The sequence below is a fragment of the Micromesistius poutassou genome (genome assembly GCF_964030765.1).
Source record: "Micromesistius poutassou genome assembly, chromosome: 10".
Classification (NCBI taxonomy): domain Eukaryota; kingdom Metazoa; phylum Chordata; class Actinopteri; order Gadiformes; family Gadidae; genus Micromesistius; species Micromesistius poutassou.
This window is the reverse complement of record NC_140280.1, coordinates 15,369,503-15,391,128: the sequence shown is the minus strand read 5'-3', so window position 1 is coordinate 15,391,128 and position 21,626 is coordinate 15,369,503. Positions and strand designations below refer to the sequence as shown.

Below are 21,626 nucleotides of genomic sequence, written 5' to 3'. Positions count from 1 at the left end.
TTTATCTCAACCTATACCTTTTACTATAATTATACCTTTATCTAGACCTATACCTTTAACTATAATTATACCTTTATCTAGACCTATACCTTTAACTATAATTATACCTATATCTCAAGCTATACCTTTATCTAGACCTATACCTTTAACTATAATTATACCTATATCTCAACTTATACCTTTAACTATAATTATACCTTTAACTCGACCTATACCTTTATCTCAACCTATACCTTTAACTATAATTATACCTTTAACTCGACCTATACCTTTATCTCAACCTATACCTTTAACTATAATTATACATACTGTATACCTAAAGTACCAATATTTTCCACTATACTTGTACTAAACCTATACCTTTAACTTGAGTAGAACTAGACCTTTATTTAGACCTATACTCTCGACCTAAAGAGACCTACATCTTCAACTATACTGATACCTTTAACTAGACCTATACCTTTAACTATTATTATACCTTTATCTTGACCTATACCTTTATCTAGACCTATACATTTAACTAGACCTATACCGTTAACTATAATTATATCATTATTTATCTCGACCTATACCTTTATCTCTAGACCTTTCACTATAATTATGCCTTTATCTCTTCCTATACCTTCATCTCTAGACCTTAAACTATAATTATACCTTTATCTCTTCCTATACCTTTATCTCTAGACCTTTAACTATAATTATACCTTTATCTCTTCCTATACCTTCATCTCTAGACCTTAAACTATAATTATACCTTTATCTCTTCCTATACCTTTATCTCTAGACCTTTAACTATAATTATACCTTTATCTCGACCTATACCTTGACCTATACTTATACCTACTTATATGAATGAACAAACCTGTGACCGCTCCCCTTTGTTTTGAGGTCTGCTTCCAGTTAACCAGGTAACCGTGGTGACAGTATGTACCGTGGTGCCTCCTCTGACCCTCACCCCTCTCCCCCTCCAGGGAGGACGCCCAGGCCCCCAAGCGCGTGTCCTGGGCCAAGAGCGGCATGGGCTCGGACATCTTCTCCAAAAACGGCACCCTGTCCTCCATCAGCTCCAGCCGCCACCCCAAGGAGCCCTTCCACGCCGGCAACCACCACCACCACCACCACCAGCACCACCAGCCGCCGCCGCCGGCCCCCCACGGCCAGAACCACAGCCTGCAGCAGTACCCGCAGCGCCCGCCCTCCGACACCGCCTCCATCGTCACCGCCACGGGCAGCATCGCCGGCTACCGCCCCCCGCAGCAGCAGCAGCAGCGCCACCAGGGGGGCGCCTCCACCCCCACCCAGTACGGCGCCTACAACGGCAACGGAGCCACCCTGCCCCGGGACCAGTACCCGGACGGAGCGCCGCAGGACCCCAGGGGCCACGGGGAGCACCCTCACAGCGGCACCCTGCCCCTGGGCCACACGGAGCGGTCCACCCGGCTGCCCCAGGCCCAGCCGCTGGCCCAGGGCTACGGCCAGGCCCAGGGCTACAACCAGGGCTACGGCCAGGGCTACGGCCAGGGCCAGGACTACGGCCAGGCGCCGTCGGCCCAGCCCGCCCTGCTCCCCATCCCCCGCCCGCCCGCCCTGCCCACCTCCGTCATATCCGCCTCCAACATTGCCCGCATGGGTGGGGTGCCCATCATGGTGCCGGCGCAGAACCAGGCCGGATCGCTCGTGTGAAGAAATTAATGAGTCAATAAGGTCAGGAATTACTTGGGAACAGCAAGTAAAAAAAAAAAAAAGAAAAAAAAAAAAACAGCCATGGAAGCCTGCATTTTTTTTGTTACGGTTTCATCTTTTGTCTCCGGTTGAGTGAAACTGTGGAGCTTCTCTGCTGGTATCCCACTGAGAAGACATTCACAAAGACACAGAGAATGTTGGTTTGATGTCTTCCATGCAAACAGCTTTGTTCCATTATGATCAATAATCAAATGTTTGCCTAAAACACGAAAACTGCAACAGATCTTTTTTTTTTTTTTACAATATCCACCAATGAACGTAGAATTGAGTCCAAGATTGTAACAATCCTTCCAGTTTCCAAAAAACTGCATCAAACTTCAACAAAGTCCTGCAGAATCGTACTAGTTTAATGTTGATCAACTGCCTTTTTATGTGACTTCACTGTCTTGGCTGACAAAATAAAAAAAATGTAAACGCCATCCTATGGTTGGGCTGTATTAAGGTCATAACACTGGTAGATTAGAGTCTAGTTATACAAAGACGGTCAAATGAATGAAGGGCCAAATCTATGCTGTTCTATAGTTGGTTGTGTGTAACTTTTCAAAAGAGGTCGAGTTGGAGGATGATTTCCTCAGGGTTGATCCATTATTCACCATTCTGGGCCGTGCTAGGTGTGAAGACAGCTGGACGCATATGATAACATAAACACACACCATATTAATTATATATTTCCCTGCTGTGATGGTTGTGTCGGGTTACTTTTAAACACTGGAGCAAAATATATTTTAAAATGTGTCTTTATCATTAATCTTTTTTTTATTGTTATTTCTTTCATAAATATTCTGAGGATTTTGCATCCAAGAAGATAAACAGGATCTTCATTTGTATACACTCCTTTTACTCTTCACACGAATGGTCCAATAGTATGTACATACTAGCAGTGTACATTATATAAATATGACATATATTCAAGCCTTTATTTTTATACTGCAACGCATGGTAAGTTATTCAATTTGAAGGACGACAAACTTACCAATGTCCCAAATGCTATAAATAAATTTATAATTACTCGGTTGTCAAATTCCATACAGATGTTGTCCAAACTAATATTATACTGTATCCTTAAGCTGAACATGTAGAATACAAGCAGTGTTTATACGTATTTTCTGTATTTATGTTCAAGTATTTGTATCATTTTTTCAATTAAAAGAGAACTGTTGGTCAATTTGTGGTTATTTTGACCATACAATAGCTTTAACCCCTATTTGGGCAAAAATGTATGTGTTATAAAATAATTCTCCTTTATCACCACTAATATATAAAAAGATTTGAGACAAAACACATATTTGTCTTAATGTGTTTCAGGGGTTTACTTGCAGTAAACATTCGTAAAACGAATGTACAATATATCTTTAGTATGTAAAAAGTGCAGTGCTTGAACACTCCAGTAGAGGGTGCCAGATTACACAAAGACTGCCTGGGTTTTCTTGAAGCGCTCTTGATTATACTGCTTATTATTCGTTTTATTTGAAACCACTGTTAGATGTATCCCCCTTTCGTCTGTTTAGGTGAGTGCCTTAAGCAGCGTTCAACTCTTTTTATTCTTAGGCTTGATTCTTACTTTCTGTATTATTTTTTAAAAGATCTATTATCTGATTAGCAAATATCAAAAATACATTTTAGCCAATCAGATCGCTAAAATATATAAATAAATGTAGACAATCAGATCGCTCGAAAAAATATTTTCTTTTAGCCAGTCAGATTGCTTGTAAGAAAATACATTTTTTTTTAGCCAATCAGATCACTCCAAAAAAAAGTATCAGAAAAAAAAAGTGTGGCTTTATTAAAACATATTCTCAACCTCAGTTTGCACTACAGCACTCACCGCATTTTCTGCAGGAAATGCATTTTCTATTTTTAAATGCCATTCATAATGAACTTAGACACGCAACGATGAAACCACAAACAAAACGACAAAACAAACAGCACTCACATGACATACGGGTATACTGTTTATTAGAATAGGCGATTAGCAATTAAACATTCACCTACATGGCTCAAAGAAGGGCATATATGCTCAATCTGTACGCCTTTTTAATGAGCTTGTCCTGTCAGGAAAAATGACATTTAAGTTAATTCTGTGATCAACGCCCACATGGTTTGGAGGGGGAGGAATGCATTGTTTCATAGAAAGAAAAAAAACAAAGTATAAAAATCTGCAACAGAGTATATATATATCAAATATTAAATACATTTCTAAAAGAAATTACAAAAAAGAAAAAAAAAAGATCAGAAGAGCACTGGATATTAATATCTTGGCAAAAAAATTGGACAAACGAATAAACATCCGGCACCCGTAATGTTTTCTATTTCCCATGGAACTACAGTACTGGATTGGCAGAAAAAGGTGCATGGCTTTTAGTATTCAGATGATTCATGTGAACCCTTTTTCACGGACAATACTAGTAGATGCAGTGCATGTGAATGGGGTGGGGGTGGGGGGGGGTCGTCATCATATGGGTGCTGCTTCATGGGTCAATGAACAGGTGCGTGGATGGCCAAGACTACGGCTCAGAGGTCACCTTTGAAACGGAGCCCATGAAAGAAAGGGAGAAAGGGAGGCAGAAAGAGAGAAAGAAAGGGAGAAAGAAAGAGAAATAAAGAGGGGACGCGGAGAAAGAAATACAAAAGACACTGACGGAAGAAAAGAGGGAAACGAACCAAATCGTAATCATTTAAAGACAGAATTCTTGCGGCGTACATTAATAGCGCGTCGTGCTCTCCAGAGGAGATTTGTTAGTAAAGTCCTATAAAAGTAGAGGAGCCGGTTGCACACCGTGGGGATAGCATTCGGGCGGCGGGCGGCCATTTAGGAGTCTGGCCTGAGCTTATATTGTGCAGGAGGAGGAGGGGGGGGGAGAGGGTGGGGGGGGGGGGGGGGAGGGAGAGGGTGGGGGGGGAGCCCCTGGCGAAAGGCAGTAATCATAGTAAGGTGAGCAAGGTAGGATAATGTCGGTGGATCCATGGCTGATAAGGGTACAGATGGTTAGCTCATGCAGCTCGGGACTGGGTGGAGGAAGCGCCCCCCCCGGGGGGTGATGTTCTCCTTCACACCGAGGGCCGCGGACGGTGGGGCTTTAGGTGGGACAGAGGACTGCAGGGAAACAAGGAGACAGTGGGTCACACGACGTAGCAGTGCACTGGAATGGGAAACACACATTGTAACGTTAAGTTTACCATTTTGGAGATTCTGATCCATTTCAAAATAAAAACCCTTATGTTGTATAGCACAAGTGTAGATAAAAGTGGCAAACCAAAAGACGGAAAAGGTAAACAATCATTCTGTAAGTGGAGTTTAAACAAAGACATATCAAGTTGACAAGTTGAGGTCTTGTTGTGGTGAGTGTCGTGGTGTAAACATGTTGTTTCACCTTTTAATATGTAGTCAGTTAGGAGCGCCGGCACCTTCTCGCTGTCCTCCTTCATGGCAAAAAGAACTGCGGGGGGGGGGGAGAACAGAATTTGCCGGTTAGACTAGTTCCCCGAAACAGAAACACGATTATCTTCAGTGACAATAAGTGGAGGAACGTCTCTCACTGTTTGTGAGCATCTGCAGGTCTTCCACGGCTGGTGGGGTGGCCTTCTTCTCGAAGGGGATCACCGTGTTCAGATACTGAGAGCAAAGAACACACTGTTAATCCCCCATGACTCTATTTCTACCACAAGGTTTAATTTAAACCGGCACTGTGTCACTCTGGCACTGCAGCTATTTACGCCAGTAAAATATGTCTTAACTAGAAAGTTTAAACTTGCACCGTCCAATTTTTCTGGTCTTTAGAGTATGATATAGCTATAACTGTAGTTACAGCTCGAGCCACTAGAGGCTGCCACTGAGGCAGCGTACAGTGCACTGTAATGTGCCTGGGTTAACGCAACTACTAACAGCTTAAATGTCTGAAGGGAAAACTAAGAACACACCTGTTTGTCATTCCCTGTGCTTCCGAAGGTCTGTCTGATGCCGGACTGCAGGATGTTGGAGAGGCCCTCCATGCTGAAGCGCTGCAGGTCATGCACGCACACGCACACACACACACGCACGCACACACACACACACACACACACACACACGCACACACACACACACACACACACACACACACACACCATTAACATACAGCCATTTAATTTAATGAGTGATGCTCTGAGCTCATTAAATGAACTTTGCAGCCGTAGGATTTGGTAGCAGTAAGCTGCTTCTGACCTCCTTAAATTACTCCAAAAGCTAAATTTGGAAAAGGAAACTGTACTAAGAAAATATGTTTTTTTCATTTGTACGTCAAGTAAATAAGAAAAATAAAGTAAACAGTGGGGCAAGACAGCTTCTACCTTGCGGATGCATATTATTGCGAGGTGGCTTTGGATAAAAGCATCTGCGAAATGAAAAGGGAAAGGCTAACAGGCTTACAATGCCAGACCAGGGACGGCCTTTCAGTGCATTGTTCTGAAGAGAGAGCGGATTATTATTCAGCTGATACTGGCCTGCCATGTCACAACAAGGCTAATTGGAGGAGCAGCTGACTTCCACTTCAGAGTCTTTCCTGGAAGCCTGAATGACTGCTAATGGACAGGAGATCCATTATGGCCGCTCCAGCCGTCTGGCGGCATGCTTTCACCTTCCCCACTTCTAAATGCTCGTCGCTAGTGCTGTAATTCAGTCGAGCAGCTCGTGTGTTGCGTAACTAGCCACTTTATGCAATGACTGCACGTGCGGTCACAATAACAAGACAAACCATTAGTCGGCCTTACCCTTCCTAACCCTTCCCCTAACGGCCCATATACTGAGGACGGCTCAGTGGTCCGTAGCAGAGCATCTGCTGCAGATCAAGGGCTCCCCGGTTCACCTCACAAACTCTCAAAGTCAAAAACCAAACCCTTAAAACAAAACCTAACCCTAAATCCAACGGCTCAAATCTGAACCCGTAAACAAAACACTAAAACCTAACCCTTAAACCTAACCCTTAAACCTAACCCTTAAACCTAACCCTAAAGAGAAAACCGAAATCCAATTGATTCTTTCCAGCGCTGCTCCAATCCCACTCTCCTTCTCCCTCATCCCCCCCCCCCTGTTTCTCTCCCTCCCCTCCCTCCCTCCCCTCTCCCCTTCCCTCCCCTCCCCTCCCTCCCTCCCCCTCACCTTGGCCGGCATGCCGGTGCTCTTCTCCGTGCGTCCCGCCGTGTGGCCGCCCCCGCCCCCGCCCCCGGTGGTGGTGGTGGTGCTGCTGCTGGTGGTGGTGCTGCTGGTGGTGGTGGTGCCTCCCCCCGCCTGCAGGCTCAGGCCCTTGTCCCTGCGCCGGCGCCGGCTGCCCTCGCGCTGCTCCTTCTGCCGGTTCTGCACCTCCATCAGCGCCGTGATGAAGGTGTTCTTCACCTCCTTCTCGAACTCCAGCTCCTCGCGCCGCGCCAGCTGGCCCACCAGCTCCTCCGAGTAGCGCAGGATGGCCGTCTCCACCCTCTTCAGCAGCTCCTCCAGGGAGGGCGCCGGCATCAGGCTCAGGCCTGCAGGGGGGGGGGCGCAGCGGCGCACGCGGTGGGTGAGAGAGAGGGGAGAGGGGGGAGGGAGAGGGGGGGTGAGAGGGAGTGTGTGAGGGTGATTGTGTAAGAGTGATTGTGTGAGAGTGATTGTGTGTGTGAGTGTGTATGAGTGTGTGTGTGTGTGTGTGTGTGTGTGCATGTGTGTGTGTGTGTGTGTGTGTGTGTGTGTGTGTGTGTGTGTGTGTGTGTGTGTGTGTGTGTGTGTGTGTGTGTGAGCGTTATTGTGTGAGGGAGTGTGTAAGAGTGTGTGAGAGTGTATGTGAGGGAGTGTAAGAGTGTGTGAGTGTGTGCATGAGGGTGTGTGTAAGAGTGTATATCAACAGCTTAAATGTCTGAAGGGAAAACTAAGAACACACACCCGTGTGTACATCCTGGTTGAAAATTCTCCCTTGTTAAAACGAGGGTTTACTTGATGGGTTTATTTTGTATATACAATAAACTGCAAAATAACAGTGTCCAGTAAACTCTTAAGCTATTGTCCTTGAAGAAGATTTATACGATATAGTTAACAAAGGGCTGGACTATTTCCATTCACGCTCTCAAGAGTTCACGGCCACAGTGACAATCTGCAATTATGTGACACTAAAACCGAGCAAAGGGGGTCCATCTATCACAAGCCAAGGGATAGCAGCGCTGCCGGGTACATGATTACTTTTCCTACCACTCTAGCAGCAGGGATGCACCATGGCATCTGTGGGAAATAACAGCCACATCTAGTTGTGGTAGTTACCATAAAATACAGCTGTCCTAATGTTCAACACTCCCGACTGAGATCACAGGAGGAAATGCCTCTTTTTTTGGGGCGCCAAGCTGCTTTAGAGGCTCTCATTTTTGTGATTCGTATTTTGTATCTTGTGTGAAGCAACATAGGAGAAGAAAATTGCCAAAAAGAACAACAAAAACACTGGAAAATAAACTATTGCAGACAAATGAATGATTCATCCTAAGCGTTTGCATTTGCAAAAAGCAAATGTGTTTGCAAAAAACTAAACAGGAAACAACAACAACAACAACAACAACAAACAAAGATGGCCACCCTACCCTCATACGAGCAGTTGTTGTTGGAGGCCTGGGACAGCTGCCGGATCTCCTCCAGCAGGGAGGGGTTGTCGCTGGGGGAACAATGGCTGCTCTCCTCATCATCCTCCTCCTCCTCCTCCTCCTCTTCCTCCTCCTCCTCCTCCTCCGTCTCCCCGGGGTCAGGGGAGTTCTCCATCATCTCCACTATCTCCTCGATCACCTGCAGGGCCCGCGGAGCAGAGAGTGGAGCGGCGATGAGTGGGTGAATGGTAATGGGTCGAACGATGGATGGATTGAGGATTGGATGGACGGCTGCATGAATGATTGATAGTAAATCGACGAATGATGGACGGATGATTGAAGGACGGTTGGATGGATGGGTGGAGGACGGGTGAATGGAGGAGGGAGCGGGATGGAAGCTGGGAATGTACATGTGTGCGATGTGCCCGTATCTCCATCCAGATCTCAACCCTGAGACATAACGTCTCCATTTGATGTGCATACACCGTCTCTCATCAATTATTTACAGCTCTGAACGGGAAAAAAATGTGCACGACTACAGAAAAGAGAGCGAGGGCCAATCGAATCAAGTCACACACCTGATCAGCTGTGATGAGCGGTTCGTCGTTCAGGCAGTTGGCATTGTCGTTCTTCTCGTTCATTTCCTCTTCCTCCTTCTCGTGGATCTGGGGAGGAAATCATGCAGAAGATGAACGACCGATAGAGAACAACGCTACCACTGTGAGGTCGTCAGTGCGCCGCAGAGGCCAGTGACGCTCAGTACTGGACATGGTGATAAACACAGGAGCGCTGAATCCATGTCTGAAAACAACTGACATCTGTTATTGATTATTCCTGTCTGAACTCATCTGGAAATCATTCGCATTAATATTTAAAGAGGTTTGATTCAAAAACATATATCTTTATGTATATATATTTTTAGATATTTATATGTCGATAAATATTGAATAGACGATAGCAGTTTTGTTCTTTGGAAATGGGTATGAAGGTTAATGCAAAGAATATTTGAGTTACTTTTTCTCAGTGTCCTTACTGCATCGCAACTATTACTCAGACATGACCTCATCGTAAGCTCTCTCTCTCTCTCTCGCTCTCTCTCTCTCTCTCTCTCGCTCTCTCGCTCTCGTGCTCTCTCTCTCTCTCTCTCTCTCTCTCTCTCTCTCTCTCTCTCTCTCTCTCTCATGAGCATCATAGAATCCTTTAGGTCAACAGGAAATGAGTGTCAGCATTATGCAATAAAGCGCTATTGATTTTACAAAATTCTTTCAACATAATAGCCTGCCAGGTAATAGACTGAGCTGATTAGCTCGCCATAGTACAGGCTGAAGTGCGATTGATCCGGGCACCTATAGAAACATTTCATTGTGGCAGAAAGGGGATGAATGCGTAAAACGGTATGGAACATTATCTTAGAAATGTCCCTTAATAATACAATGTGAGAAAATAGTAAAATAATACAATTATATGTCAAATGTTTTTACATCCTCTCTCTTCTTTTCTCTGATTTGCCATCTCTGAATGGTCATGGTGTGTGTGGCCTACACACTGTTCATGAGGAGAGTATTATTTGACAACATCTCTGAATAGTCATCGTGTGTGGGCTACACACTGTTCCTAAGGAGAGCGTCATTTCTCACCAAATACAGGCTACACCAACGCTTACAAGCAGAAGACATTTTTATGTCCCCATGATAATTGGGAGAGTCTCGTCCTGCACCAGAGAACATTCCCCACTGTCTACCGCTGCTGGTGGTGGAAGACTCACCCAACCTGGAAGTTTTGGGACATTTATGCTTATCGACCAATTAGCAGCCTGTTTCCTAGCGGGAACATCCAGGCCTGCGTTTGTTATAAATGTGGAAACAAAGCAGTCCTGAAGATCTCTCCCCTGGCTCACTCTCTCACGCTCTCTCACCACATTCTAACGTGCAACATAATGACACTGTCATTATTTTGGACACAACATTCTGGGAAAAGGTAGTAAATGACTATTTTAAGAGCGAGAACACGAGAAAGGGCCATACAAAAAAGTGTCGGGTCCTCATTCTAGGTAAACAGAATAAAACCGTACAAAAAAAAAACGTACAAAAAAAACAAAATAAAGTCACAATTCCAAAGGTCTGTGTTGGACGTGGAGAGCCGTACCTCTTGGTCAGACAGGTTGCCGTTGAGCGCCTCGGAGTTCGGGTTGTCCCAGCTGGAGATGTAGTTGTCAGTCAGGGCGTCCCACACACTGAACCACAGGGACAAAGCACACAAACAGGTGTAAAATAGACACGCTTCATGAAAAAGCAGTCAAATATGTCAACGTTTTTAGCACTTCGTCTTGAGCACAACAACGGAAGCCCCCGGCGGGGTTTTGCGGCGTTCCCGTTGTATAACAGCGCGCTGAACGGCTCCACCCTAGTACTACGACCTCCTACGCTACGCTGTGTCTTCCTAGTGACGCCATCTTATAAGCCCGGCCGCTCCACCGCGCAGCCTGAGGCTCGGTCAATGCATCACCGGAGAACCCGGTCCGCAACGTCCAGCCGTAGCGAGAGCGTCTCCCTGCTGGGTGCACCGGCGTCTCCACCGAACACATTCACAATTAAAAAATACAAAGAAGAAGAAAACACCTCCTCACATCATGGCGTGGAACCGTGTCTGCAGCCGACCACAGCCAGTCTCGGTGTGTGTGTGTGTGTGTGTGTGTGTGTGTGTGTGTGTGTGTGTGTGTGTGTGTGTGTGTGTGTGAAGAAGGAGGGACACAAAGCAGGGCATAGAAGTCCCTCTTTGTTGGTCTTCCTCCGCCCCGGTCGGGGCCCCTCATGAAGGGCCTCCTCTCCGTCGCCTCTTCCTCCGTGGTTGTGTTGGCCGGGGGGGGGGGGCCCTGTGCCAGCCGTCCCCCAGTGGCACGGCCCCGAACCCGCCAGCACAAACACAACAAACACGGCCATTCACACCCCCCCGTCCCCCCCCCCCCACCCCGCCCCTCCAGCCAATCGCTGTGCTGACCTCACTGGACGAACGGGGACTCAAAGGCTCAAAGGGACCGGGGATCACTTCCAAGCTAATGAATTTGTTGCTCAATGCAACACAGAGAGACACTGCCGCAACGCACACATGCACAAGCCCTGGTCAGCAGACATACACACACGCGCACATCACACACACACACACACACACACACACAAACATACATGCACACGCCCATACAGATACACAAACACTTGCCCATACAAACAGATGGACAGACATACACACACACAGACACACACACACACACACACACACACACACACAGAGGCCCATAGAGAGACACACATTCACAGGCCCTAGCAAACATACACCCAGACTAACACACTAACACACACACACACACACACACACACAAACACACACACACACACAAACATACACGTACACGCCCATACACAAACACTTGCCCAAACAGACGGACAGACATACACACACACACACACACACACACACACACACATACACACACACACACACACACACAGAGGCCCATAGAGAGACACACATTCACAGGCCCTAGTTAGTGTGTTAGTGTGTGTTAGTGTTAGTGTGTGTTAGACAAACACACACACACACACACACACACACACACACACACACAATGGATGGTAACGCAGGACTCCGGCCAGTGAGTGCAGTGTAACCAGGGGGATGTGGTCAGAGAGATTGTTCGGAGCTGAACTGCAGCGGTGGCTGGCTTGGCTGGGAGCCGCCGCCCTGGGGGAGGTGGATGGATGGAGGGGGGGGGGGGGGGGGTCGTCCTAGATAATGTTATGGTTCCCAGTCAGCTTGTTAAACACGCTCCTATCTGGGAGCCTCAGTCCGGGAGAGACAGAGAGAGAGGAAAGCACAACCCACAGGGGGGAGATGAGACGGTTTGACGGCTGCACACCGGAGCCACGGCAAATGCATCTATCTGTCACACACCGTTTTCGCATTTATAACGATGACTCCCATTTTGCACTCATCAGAGTTTGAAGTTTACTAGAGCGTGGTTTGACGTTTTTTTCTTGAGCGAAGCGCTCGTCCCCAGCTCGAGTCTTGTTAATAACGCGAGGCGCAGCGGCTGAGCACTCCCATGCACACTCTGGTACTTCTTTAGGAACGTCTGGGGTCGCGTTGCTGTTAAACGCGGGTGTAAACTAGAGTGTGCACGCCCGCGTAACGGCCCAGGCGCTATTCCCTGACACGCCGTTTGCGTGGGTCTGCACCATTTCGTGTTCCTGGAGTTTTTTTCCGGCATCCTTAACAAGGTGTGCAGTGGTGGACTGGGTCCAGGAGAAGCCTTTACACCTCCAGTAGGATATTTGATGTTACGTCTCGCTATGAAAGGCTAGACGTTGCGGCTCAAAGGAGGTTAGCACCTGAGGCAGACAGACTGACAGCGCAGTGGACATGAAGCATATATATATATATAGGTGTTGAATAATTCAGCCCGGTTGGCCAGGGAGGTTGGGGAGGGTGTGAGAGCTGCTGATTGGCTGCTTGGTCCGACACACTGGCGGCTTATTGGGCCTTAGAGAATGTCTCATTTGGTGTTAATTAGTGAGCGGTGTAATTAGCATGCCATGGATTGAGATCCATTTAAAAAAATATGTCCTTTGTAGTTGGTTGTTAAGACTCATCATACTCTATCCTACTATGCATCCTACGCATCCTATCCTCCTTCTATTAGTGTTAGTTATTGCTATTATTGTTATTGCACAAAACACCAAGAAACTTGTAACGGCAACGAGGCAAATTCCGATTCTGATTCCGATTCAGAAAACTACATTTAGATCCCAAATCCCAAAATGGCAGCAAAACAATACAAGCCCGAGACAAAGTCGAAACAAAGTATCAACAGCGTATTCATTCAGCACAGCGGTCTGGCACAGCTCCGCGCCCAAATACAAACCCTGACCGCTTCCTTCGAGGTACTCGCGGTAACGGACGCGACCCCCCCCCAGTCGACTCAACGGACAACGGCCTGACGCGGCGGGACTCACTCTTCATCCTGCAGCCGCTCCTCATCCTCCTGCGTGTGGGCCTGGCTGCGTATGGGCGCCAGGCACTCGGTCTTGGTGTTGTAGTTGTGGAAGCACACGTTGAGCTTCTCGTCAAACTCGTTGACCAGGTCCTCCATGGACTTGAAGCTCATCATCTCCGAGAAGTTCTCCAGCTCGGAGAAGTCCTCGCGGGCGATGGGCACCAGCACCGGCGGCGGCGGCGGCGGCGCCACGAACACGCCGCAGGAGGAGGACGAGTCGTAGGACGAGTCGTGGTCGTCCCCATTCGGGTCCTCCGTGCGGCACGGCCGCAGGTCCTCGAACTCCTCGTCCAGGCACACGAGCGGGGCTTCCATGGCGGCCCTGGAGGAGGTGGTGGTGGTGGTGGTGGTGGTGGTGGTGGTGGGTGGTGGTGGCGGGCGGGCGGGTGGTCGGTGGCGGTGGCGGTGGTGGTGGGGCCGCTTGAAACGGGGACGCCCTGTGAAGAAGACAATAAGATAAGAGCGTTGGTGGGAATTGTTTTCAATTACAGACCGCACGGGGGAATCGATGTTCTTCATCGATTCAATTCGAGCACACGGCCGGCTGTCGCTTGGGTTGGCAGGAAAGAGAAGAGCAGAGCAAGGTTTAGAATAGAACCCACTCGATAAAATGCTTAATTGACACTGCTGTGGTAGAGCTATGATAATGAGGTGTGGGCACATGGGATTGACAGGCGAGATGGAGTTCCCGAACCAATCAGGGTAGAGATAGCTCAACCAACAACATCTTGAACTGTCAATTGAAAGTGGATTTTAAAAAGAATACTGTGGTTGCTACAGTATTTTTTTCCCCACTTCTTATTTATATGGCATATATTTACATTTCATATTTTACATTGGGATCCTTTTTTATTCAATTGACTCTCCTGTACTACTGCTGTGACAGACACATTCTGGGATGCCTAAAGCACATGTTATTTTTTCTAATCATTCTTGTCTGTGCTAGAAGAAGGAAATGTATCTGAGGTGATCCAAGGGCATTCATCCATTCATTCCCTCATCCCTCCTCCTGTCTATCTCTCTTCATCTCAGGCCTTAACCGTCAGCCCTCCACAACGTGTCTGACCTTACTCTCATGCCACGGCTAGATACCTTGTTGTGAGGAGAGGGGGGTGGGTGGGGGGGGGGGGGGGGGGGAGGGGGGTGGGGCTAGACTTGGCACCACAAAGTCTAGACAAAGAGGAGATGATGAGATGATGCTAGGTGCACCAGAAGGGTACCTCTGTCCCCTGGGAGTCACAGAAGAGGAGTTGGGGCTAACTGGTAAAAAAAAAAAAAAAAGATAAACCCACAGTTAATCACACTGACCTGCTGGGGATTCACTAATGAGTCACTGAGATTATAGGAAATGAAAGGTAGCCCTGCACATGAGGCTGGAAACAAAAAGAGAGGCTAAAGTGTTGGCTGTCATTGCGAGCAGCTGGGGACTCATTTTTAATGCTTGAATTGAAGGGATGGCGTATTTGAAATACATTTATTTTATTCTCATTGAATTGGACTGCAATGCCCTAGAATGGAGTTGGCTTGGACTGCTTTTGGAAGAAAATTTAATGGCGCTATCCTGAATTTTATGGCTGAAGTTGGCGAAATACAACATTGTAGGATGTGACAGACAAATGTGGCTGACTCATCTTTGCATTCTATTAAATATTAATAAACTATTCAATAAAATATAAATTGCTATCTCTATTCTTATTTGGTTAGCCTACAAGAAATATACAACATAATATTGTATACAATATAGTTTATATATTTCATTGCAGAAAATATAGATATGTAAATGTAATTTTAATGGTGCATTGACACAGTTGATAATGCTGATATCGCCATATGAAGTTGCCTATAAAAACAGATATTTAATTTTTAGATACAATAAAGTTATGATTAAAAAAGAACTGTCTACTTCATCAGGAAGATCCTGGTTGTGCCGTTAAAGTTTGGAGGTTTTGTGGAGGAGGTTAGGGTTAGGGTTATGATGTTGTGTTCTGCTCCCCTGTGTTCTTACAGAGGCCTGATTCCCTGCTTAATGCTTGTCTGGCCAGCAGCCTGCTGTAGTGGGCAGACAGGGGGAGTCCGTTTGACAGAGAACCCTGAGTAAGGCTGTTCCGTCTCACCACTCAGCAAAGTGTAGCCCTTTTTCAACGACCGGATGTTATTATCCAGCATCTTTATCTTCTCCTCCCACTCTCTCTCTCTCTTTCTCTGTCTGTCTGCCCACCACCATCTCCATCTTTCTCTTCTATTGTTTATCCATTCCCCTCTGGTTCCTGTCTCTTCATCCACTGTTTACTGTTATTGTGACCGCCGAGTCCTGAGATGTGTATCTCTACCAGCAAATCTCATCCTCCTAACGTTTCAAATTGACTTGACTAATGACCATGGTCCTGAAAATGACGTCACGGCTCCTCCATAATTCCTGAAGGCAGGCCCAGCGATTCCCTGTTCCTTCCATTAGGTGACGCTGACTGACTGACGCGGATGTGGGAAGAAAAACAAACGCCGCCGCGGCCATGTTTCTTTCCCCCCCCTTCAGTCCACTCGAGTGATTTATGATGACATGTAAATGAGCTGTTTGAGCTCACCTTGGCCAGGGCGTTACCTCACATGTGAATAACACACCCTTTTTGATTTGAACAGATGATCTTTAAAGAGTCACCCGTCGTCGTTTGGAGTATATCTGCTGTGGGTCACGCGGGTGGACGTATGCACGCAGGGTGAGAATCAAAAACCTTTTGTTCAGTCTAAAATCACACCGGCATGACTGGGAGGACAACCTCCTCCCTGTGTGTGTGTGTCTGTGTGTGTATGTGTGTGTGTGTGTGTGTGTGTGTGTGTGTAAAGAGGCCCTGTCAGCCCTTTTCCATGGCGACCTTCACTGAGCGTGGAGCTTCCCAGTGGGGTCTCAGAGTGTCCCTCTGTCCGCCCACCAGAAGCCAGCCGGCCATACCATAATAGCAGGGACCGACAGAGCGCCCCGATCAGGGTAAGAACCCCGGTACGGAGAGACGTGGAAGTGGAAAAACAATGACCCCATTTCTACCCCTCCTCGTATCGGGAAGGTCAACGGTAAACAATCGTAACGCGGCCCTAAACTACGCTAAGCAAGGCCTCGTCAAGTCCTCGCTTTTTATGAGGACATGAGAAACGGGAAGACATATAATCTGATTCTTTCTTCTGTTATTGTCATCGTTATGTTACTGTACCGGTGTACATTCTGAAGGCGGCGCGGCCCTGCCCACTAGATGATCACTAGCTCCTGTCCTGACCGGAGCAAATCAAAACAAGGCTGCTGACCTCAGCTGCACACAGCCAGTCAGTGATTCAATCGGCCTGTTTGAAAACCCCTGAGTCCATTTCCGGATCATCCATATTCATATTCCCCCGATCTAGGGCTGGATCTAAAAACGGATCTCCCCCCAGCCCCCCCCCCCCCCCCCCCCCCCCCCCCCCCCCCTGCACCATTATCACCCCACCTGCTAATCAATATGCACACAGCTGTGGCCGTGACGGAAATGAAGCTAGTGCATCTCACTAGCTCATCAGCAAGATACAAATACATTAAACAGGGGGGGAGAGAGAGAGAGAGAGAGAAAGAGAAGCGAGAGAGAGAGAGCGAGAGAGAGAGAGAGCCAGAGGGTGGGGGAGGGATGGAGAAGACGAGCACAAGGAGAGAAGGTGGAAACCATGGTAACGGAGCAAGGGATGGGACGAAAGGGGGTGGGAGGCAAAACATGGCTGGCCGAGAAGGATGCCAGGATGTGAATACGGACGGACGGACAGACGCACGCACGCACGCACGCACGCACGGACGGACGGACGGACGGAATCACACAGAGTGCGAGGAGAGCATAGAGCAGAACAACAGAAACATGGCACTGGACTGGTCTAGAGCTTCGGTGAGGCGCGGTGGGACGGTTTGTACCTGTGAGTCAGAAGCCGTGCAGCCGTGATCGAAGCGGTCGCGTTTGCCTTCCCCTCAGCGCAGTCGGATCTCCCTTGAAGCAGCCTCCACTGCCGAGTCCCTCTGGCGGCGCGCGGGCACACTCATTCCACACACTGCCCTGGCAACAGCAATCAAGGAGGGTCAGACACAGACACCACCCCCCCGGACACAGAGAGAGAGAGCGATGTAGAGTGACGATCGGGTAAGGAGCAGAGTGCGATACGACGTCCCTCTTGCTGCCTTGGATAGTCCTCAGCCAGCCCTTCTCTATCCCCTCCGCTCGCACACTCCGTTGTGTTCCTAGCCTCAGTCTCCCCACCGAGCCTGCGCACTGTAGGGGTTGCTGCCGTCATCAACACCACCCCCCTCCCCTCCCCTCCCCTCCCCTCTCCTTTATCCTCCTCCTCCTCCTCCACTCTTACTTCCACCCCCCCCACCCTCCCTGCTCACGCTTTCCCTGTGTGTGTGTGCACACCTCCGCCCTCATCTCTGCGTCGCTCTCCCTCCTAATCCCCCTCATTATTCATGAGGGGGCAAGATGGAGGGGGTGAGGGGGGAAGGGAGAGCACACACGAGAGAGAGAGTGAGTGAGAGAGAGAGAGAGAGCAGCAGTGTCCACAACATGGGATTGCCATTGTTGTGTGCAGGTTTGTACACCTCCAAGGGTATGCCAGGGCACCCATTCCATTCTATCCTGCCCTATTCTGGTATTCGATCATCCCACATTGCCTTCCTTTTCTCCCAAGCCGCTCTGTTGTGTACAGATTGGGATCCTGAGGGGCGGGGGGGAAGAGAGAGATCATCATCATAATCAGATAGGTGGGAGGGTGTGTGGGAGGAGGAGGGGAGCGTAAAAGAGACAGTGTACGAAAAGGAAGGTAATTTGCTGCTCAGTATAGTCTCTGTTAAGCCCCACCCACACCCCTCTTAATGCCCTCGCTCTAATCTGGACCTAGTGATCATCAGAGCTCATTCAGACGCCTCACGTTTCCAGAATAGAAACACATGCTCTGGTGTCACGCGTCACATTACCGTGGCACCACCCCGGCCCGATGACCCATATTGTTTTAGGAGCCATGAGACAATGCATTGATCTGCTGTCGCAAGAGGCTGTATATAGGTCAATATATGTTAAATCTATTCATAATGTTAATCAATATGAAACTAAAGGATGGACGTAGGAAGAGTTGCTCTGCTGTTCTGCTCTGTTTCGGGGCTGAATCACTTCACAGCTGAGGTCTGAATTCATTTGGATTTAACAAAGAGAACTACAGAATTGTTCAAAGACTGCAATATTTCAAAGATACAATGAACAAAGACCTTGTGTCTGTAGGCTGTGTTTTACAAAGCTCTGCCTCACGTTGTCTAGACTGGTGAAATAGACCTGCACCATGGTCACTCTTATTCATCAATATTATTATTCATAACTGCACGAGGAAACCTATAATCACACTATTATTATACATTGTACTTTAATGTACTTCGAGACTGCTGTTGGGATTATCGTACGCTGAACGGTACATGTTGACATACAAGGCCCAAGTGGGAAACTGGTGCGATTTGAGTGTTTAGATTACATGTTTTATTCATGTGTCCAATCCGGCGTGACCCTGCCAGGCTACTGACCAACCAGAAGCGGCCACATGCTGGCTGATTGGCTGTTTCTAAGACAGCTGCCTGTACCCTTAAGCCCCTCGCCCAGCACACTACAAATAAATGAAGAAAAAAGTGATTCTAACAGAGGCCTACCGTTACTGGGGAGACGCCGGTTGCCATGGCGTTGATTCCAGGGAAGGAAATCTGTTTGCACCGAGGTTTTTACTTAAATATCTGTATTCTATTTTCAGTACATTATTGATATATATTCAAAATAAATACTAATTGAACAATCGTACGTGTTGAACACCTTAAAAGACCATGTAAATGATAGGGCTTGAACGAGATACTCTTAGATTTATCAAAGCATCAAAATGTAACCTGCATTGTATTTGTTGGGTCAACTCCATTTGTAGATTTCAGTTTATGGCAGCGGGCCAATGGCTGCTCTTTACTGATATCTAGTGGTGATTATGAATATAAACTTTTATTACAATTCATACCACTCACACACACACACACACACACACATGCATGCACACATGCACTCAAGCACTGGTGTACGTACACACACACACACACACACACACACAGAAGTCCACTTCTTGTGTGTGTTTGCCCAGTACTTCAAGCAGGGTAGTGTCAATATGTGTTAAGAATGTCATCCTGATGTTTGCTTTATATTGTAAGTATATACATCATCCCCCACCCTCTATTCAGTGGCCTGTTTTTATCGTGCCATAGCTCTGAACCCAGTTAACCTTCATTATACCCACAGCATCATTTTAAAACTAGATTGGAAGAAAATAATTGCTGATACTTTGGCCAAACCACTTTCAATGAAAGAATGCCTGTTCGGAAAGTAATGAGCAATTCGGCTTTGCAAAGAGATTAAAAAATGCAGTTAAAAAGTTCCCCTGACGTGTCATATGTTAACTGCCTATAGTGGCCTCTCTGAGCACCTCCCATCTGACCCACCAGGTCCCATTGTTTTTAACGATATGTTTTATTACTTCAGCTTCAGAGGTGATTTGATGTTCCCAATCCCAGCATTTTATCAGGAGGACATTATACTACTAACGATTTACATAGCCTGTTTGCTGACCACTGTGGTCTTCTACAGATCAATACAATACCCTATAGCTATACCCCCTAAGCAATTTATTGATTATCGTCATTCAAGTGCTCAGTCAATAAAGCAGAGGCCCTTACCGTAGTCTTTTCATGACAAAATCCATCCAAAACGTGTTCTTGCCATATAATGAACCCTTTTAAAACAATATCAAATAACCCAGAATATTGAATAAGAAATTGGAGAGAACCTTTTAGAAAATTTAAACATTTTTAATAAATAAAATTTGATGTAATATACACCATTATGAATATACAACTACAACAAGCATACCAAGACATTGGAGATACAAAAGTCGACGGGTCTATTCAGTTGCTTTAAAAGCTTCAACTTTGAGGGGCCGTGATGGTGAATAGGAAATACAGTAGCCATACATTCTTGTTAGTGTTTGTGCCAACAAATATACATACATATAGATACAGTATATCAAAGAAAAAAAGCTTCAATCAAAAGATGTGACTTCTCTTAAGAGGTGGGTAGTGGAGAAACCGAGGGGTACATGGTGTAGTGTAGTGTGTGTGGAGGGAGGGGGGGCTCAGTCATTCTGAGGTAAGTTGTATGTGGCTAGATATCAATAACAAAAGTAAAACAATGTTTCTCGTTCTTTTCTGGGAACGTTTTGATGACACATTGACTTTTTGAAGATATGTGTGTGTGTGTGTGCGTGTGGGTAATTCTGGAAGACTTAACATTTTATATTGTACACAAAACAGAAGCTTGCGAATTTATACTTGCACTGCTTTTAGTGTATTGAAAATAACCAAATAAATATACGGGCTTCTGGTATATATACTAAGCCAATATGTATTACTGCCCATGGGAAAATGTGAGTTGTTTTTTTTACAAGAAACAAATTTCACTTAGCACAGGAATGCCAAGTGTCTATGGTCTTGTCATGGCAAACTCAAGTGTGGAAAAGGGATTTTCGAGTTTGCTGCTAAGCAGATTCCAATCCATATCCCAGACTCCATTGGTGCTGCTTTATAAACATGTAGGATAGCATAGACAGTATGCATGTACCAATTTAAAGTAATCCTGAAATCCATTAAGAATTTCCAACAGGCATGACGGATTCACTGCATGGGAAGGTATGTGTTTTGACTCTGGCTCAGCACCAAACACACATCACCCATACACTGTTACATTTGACACAAAAATCACTTTAAAGGTGTCTTCCTCAAATTGCCCCGCCACATGAATGTTGACACTTTGAGTCCGATCTGTTTTATTCCCTGCAGCATGAACCGAGTGAAAACAGAATCAAGACAAAAAGTTGTCACAAATGTTACATGGGTTGTATTGAAAAACAATCAACAATTAACAACAATTTTGCATCTCTTCAACGGAAACGTTACCCTCCAAATTGTTTGTCTTAAAAAAAAACATTGAGATAATCGGTCCACCTAGTGTATTCATTCCCATAACTTCCAATCCTGGCTTCAAACTAGCATCAAGCGTACAGTACAGGAAAGTGTAGCTACATTATTATTTGAAGCAAATAGCTCACGAGGGAAACCAGCACCACAGATGTAGAGTAAAATAGCACCAGTTGTCAGAACGTACGGTGTAGTGGTCTCATAGTGCAGCTC

At 46.6% G+C, this 21,626-nt stretch overlaps 2 protein-coding genes across 4 annotated transcripts in view; one reads left to right on the top strand and one right to left on the bottom strand.

The window, feature by feature from the left end:
• The window catches only part of esama (endothelial cell adhesion molecule a), a 34,593-nt gene extending 31,739 nt beyond the window's left edge, over positions 1–2,854 (top strand). The window contains exons 7-8 of one of the 3 annotated variants that reach the window (XM_084474741.1): positions 972–1,479; positions 1,522–2,849. In XM_084474741.1, coding sequence (XP_084330867.1) covers positions 972–1,479; positions 1,522–1,683 — 670 coding nt within the window. In that variant the 3' untranslated portion in view covers positions 1,684–2,849. Of the gene's footprint in view, positions 1–971 lie in introns of all 3 variants that reach the window. The other 2 variants (XM_084474740.1, XM_084474739.1) reach the window with 2 other exon arrangements.
• Positions 2,855–4,820: 1,966 nt separating this feature from the next.
• Positions 4,821–13,681, bottom strand: fez1 (fasciculation and elongation protein zeta 1 (zygin I); the record flags this gene model as incomplete). Its single annotated transcript, XM_084474250.1, has 9 exons — positions 4,821–4,837; positions 5,115–5,180; positions 5,281–5,356; positions 5,662–5,742; positions 6,878–7,239; positions 8,317–8,515; positions 8,895–8,981; positions 10,462–10,549; positions 13,326–13,681. 9 exons carry the CDS (start codon positions 13,679–13,681, stop codon positions 4,821–4,823), a joined length of 1,332 nt encoding a protein of 443 aa, XP_084330376.1.
• Positions 13,682–21,626: the final 7,945 nt, after the last annotated feature.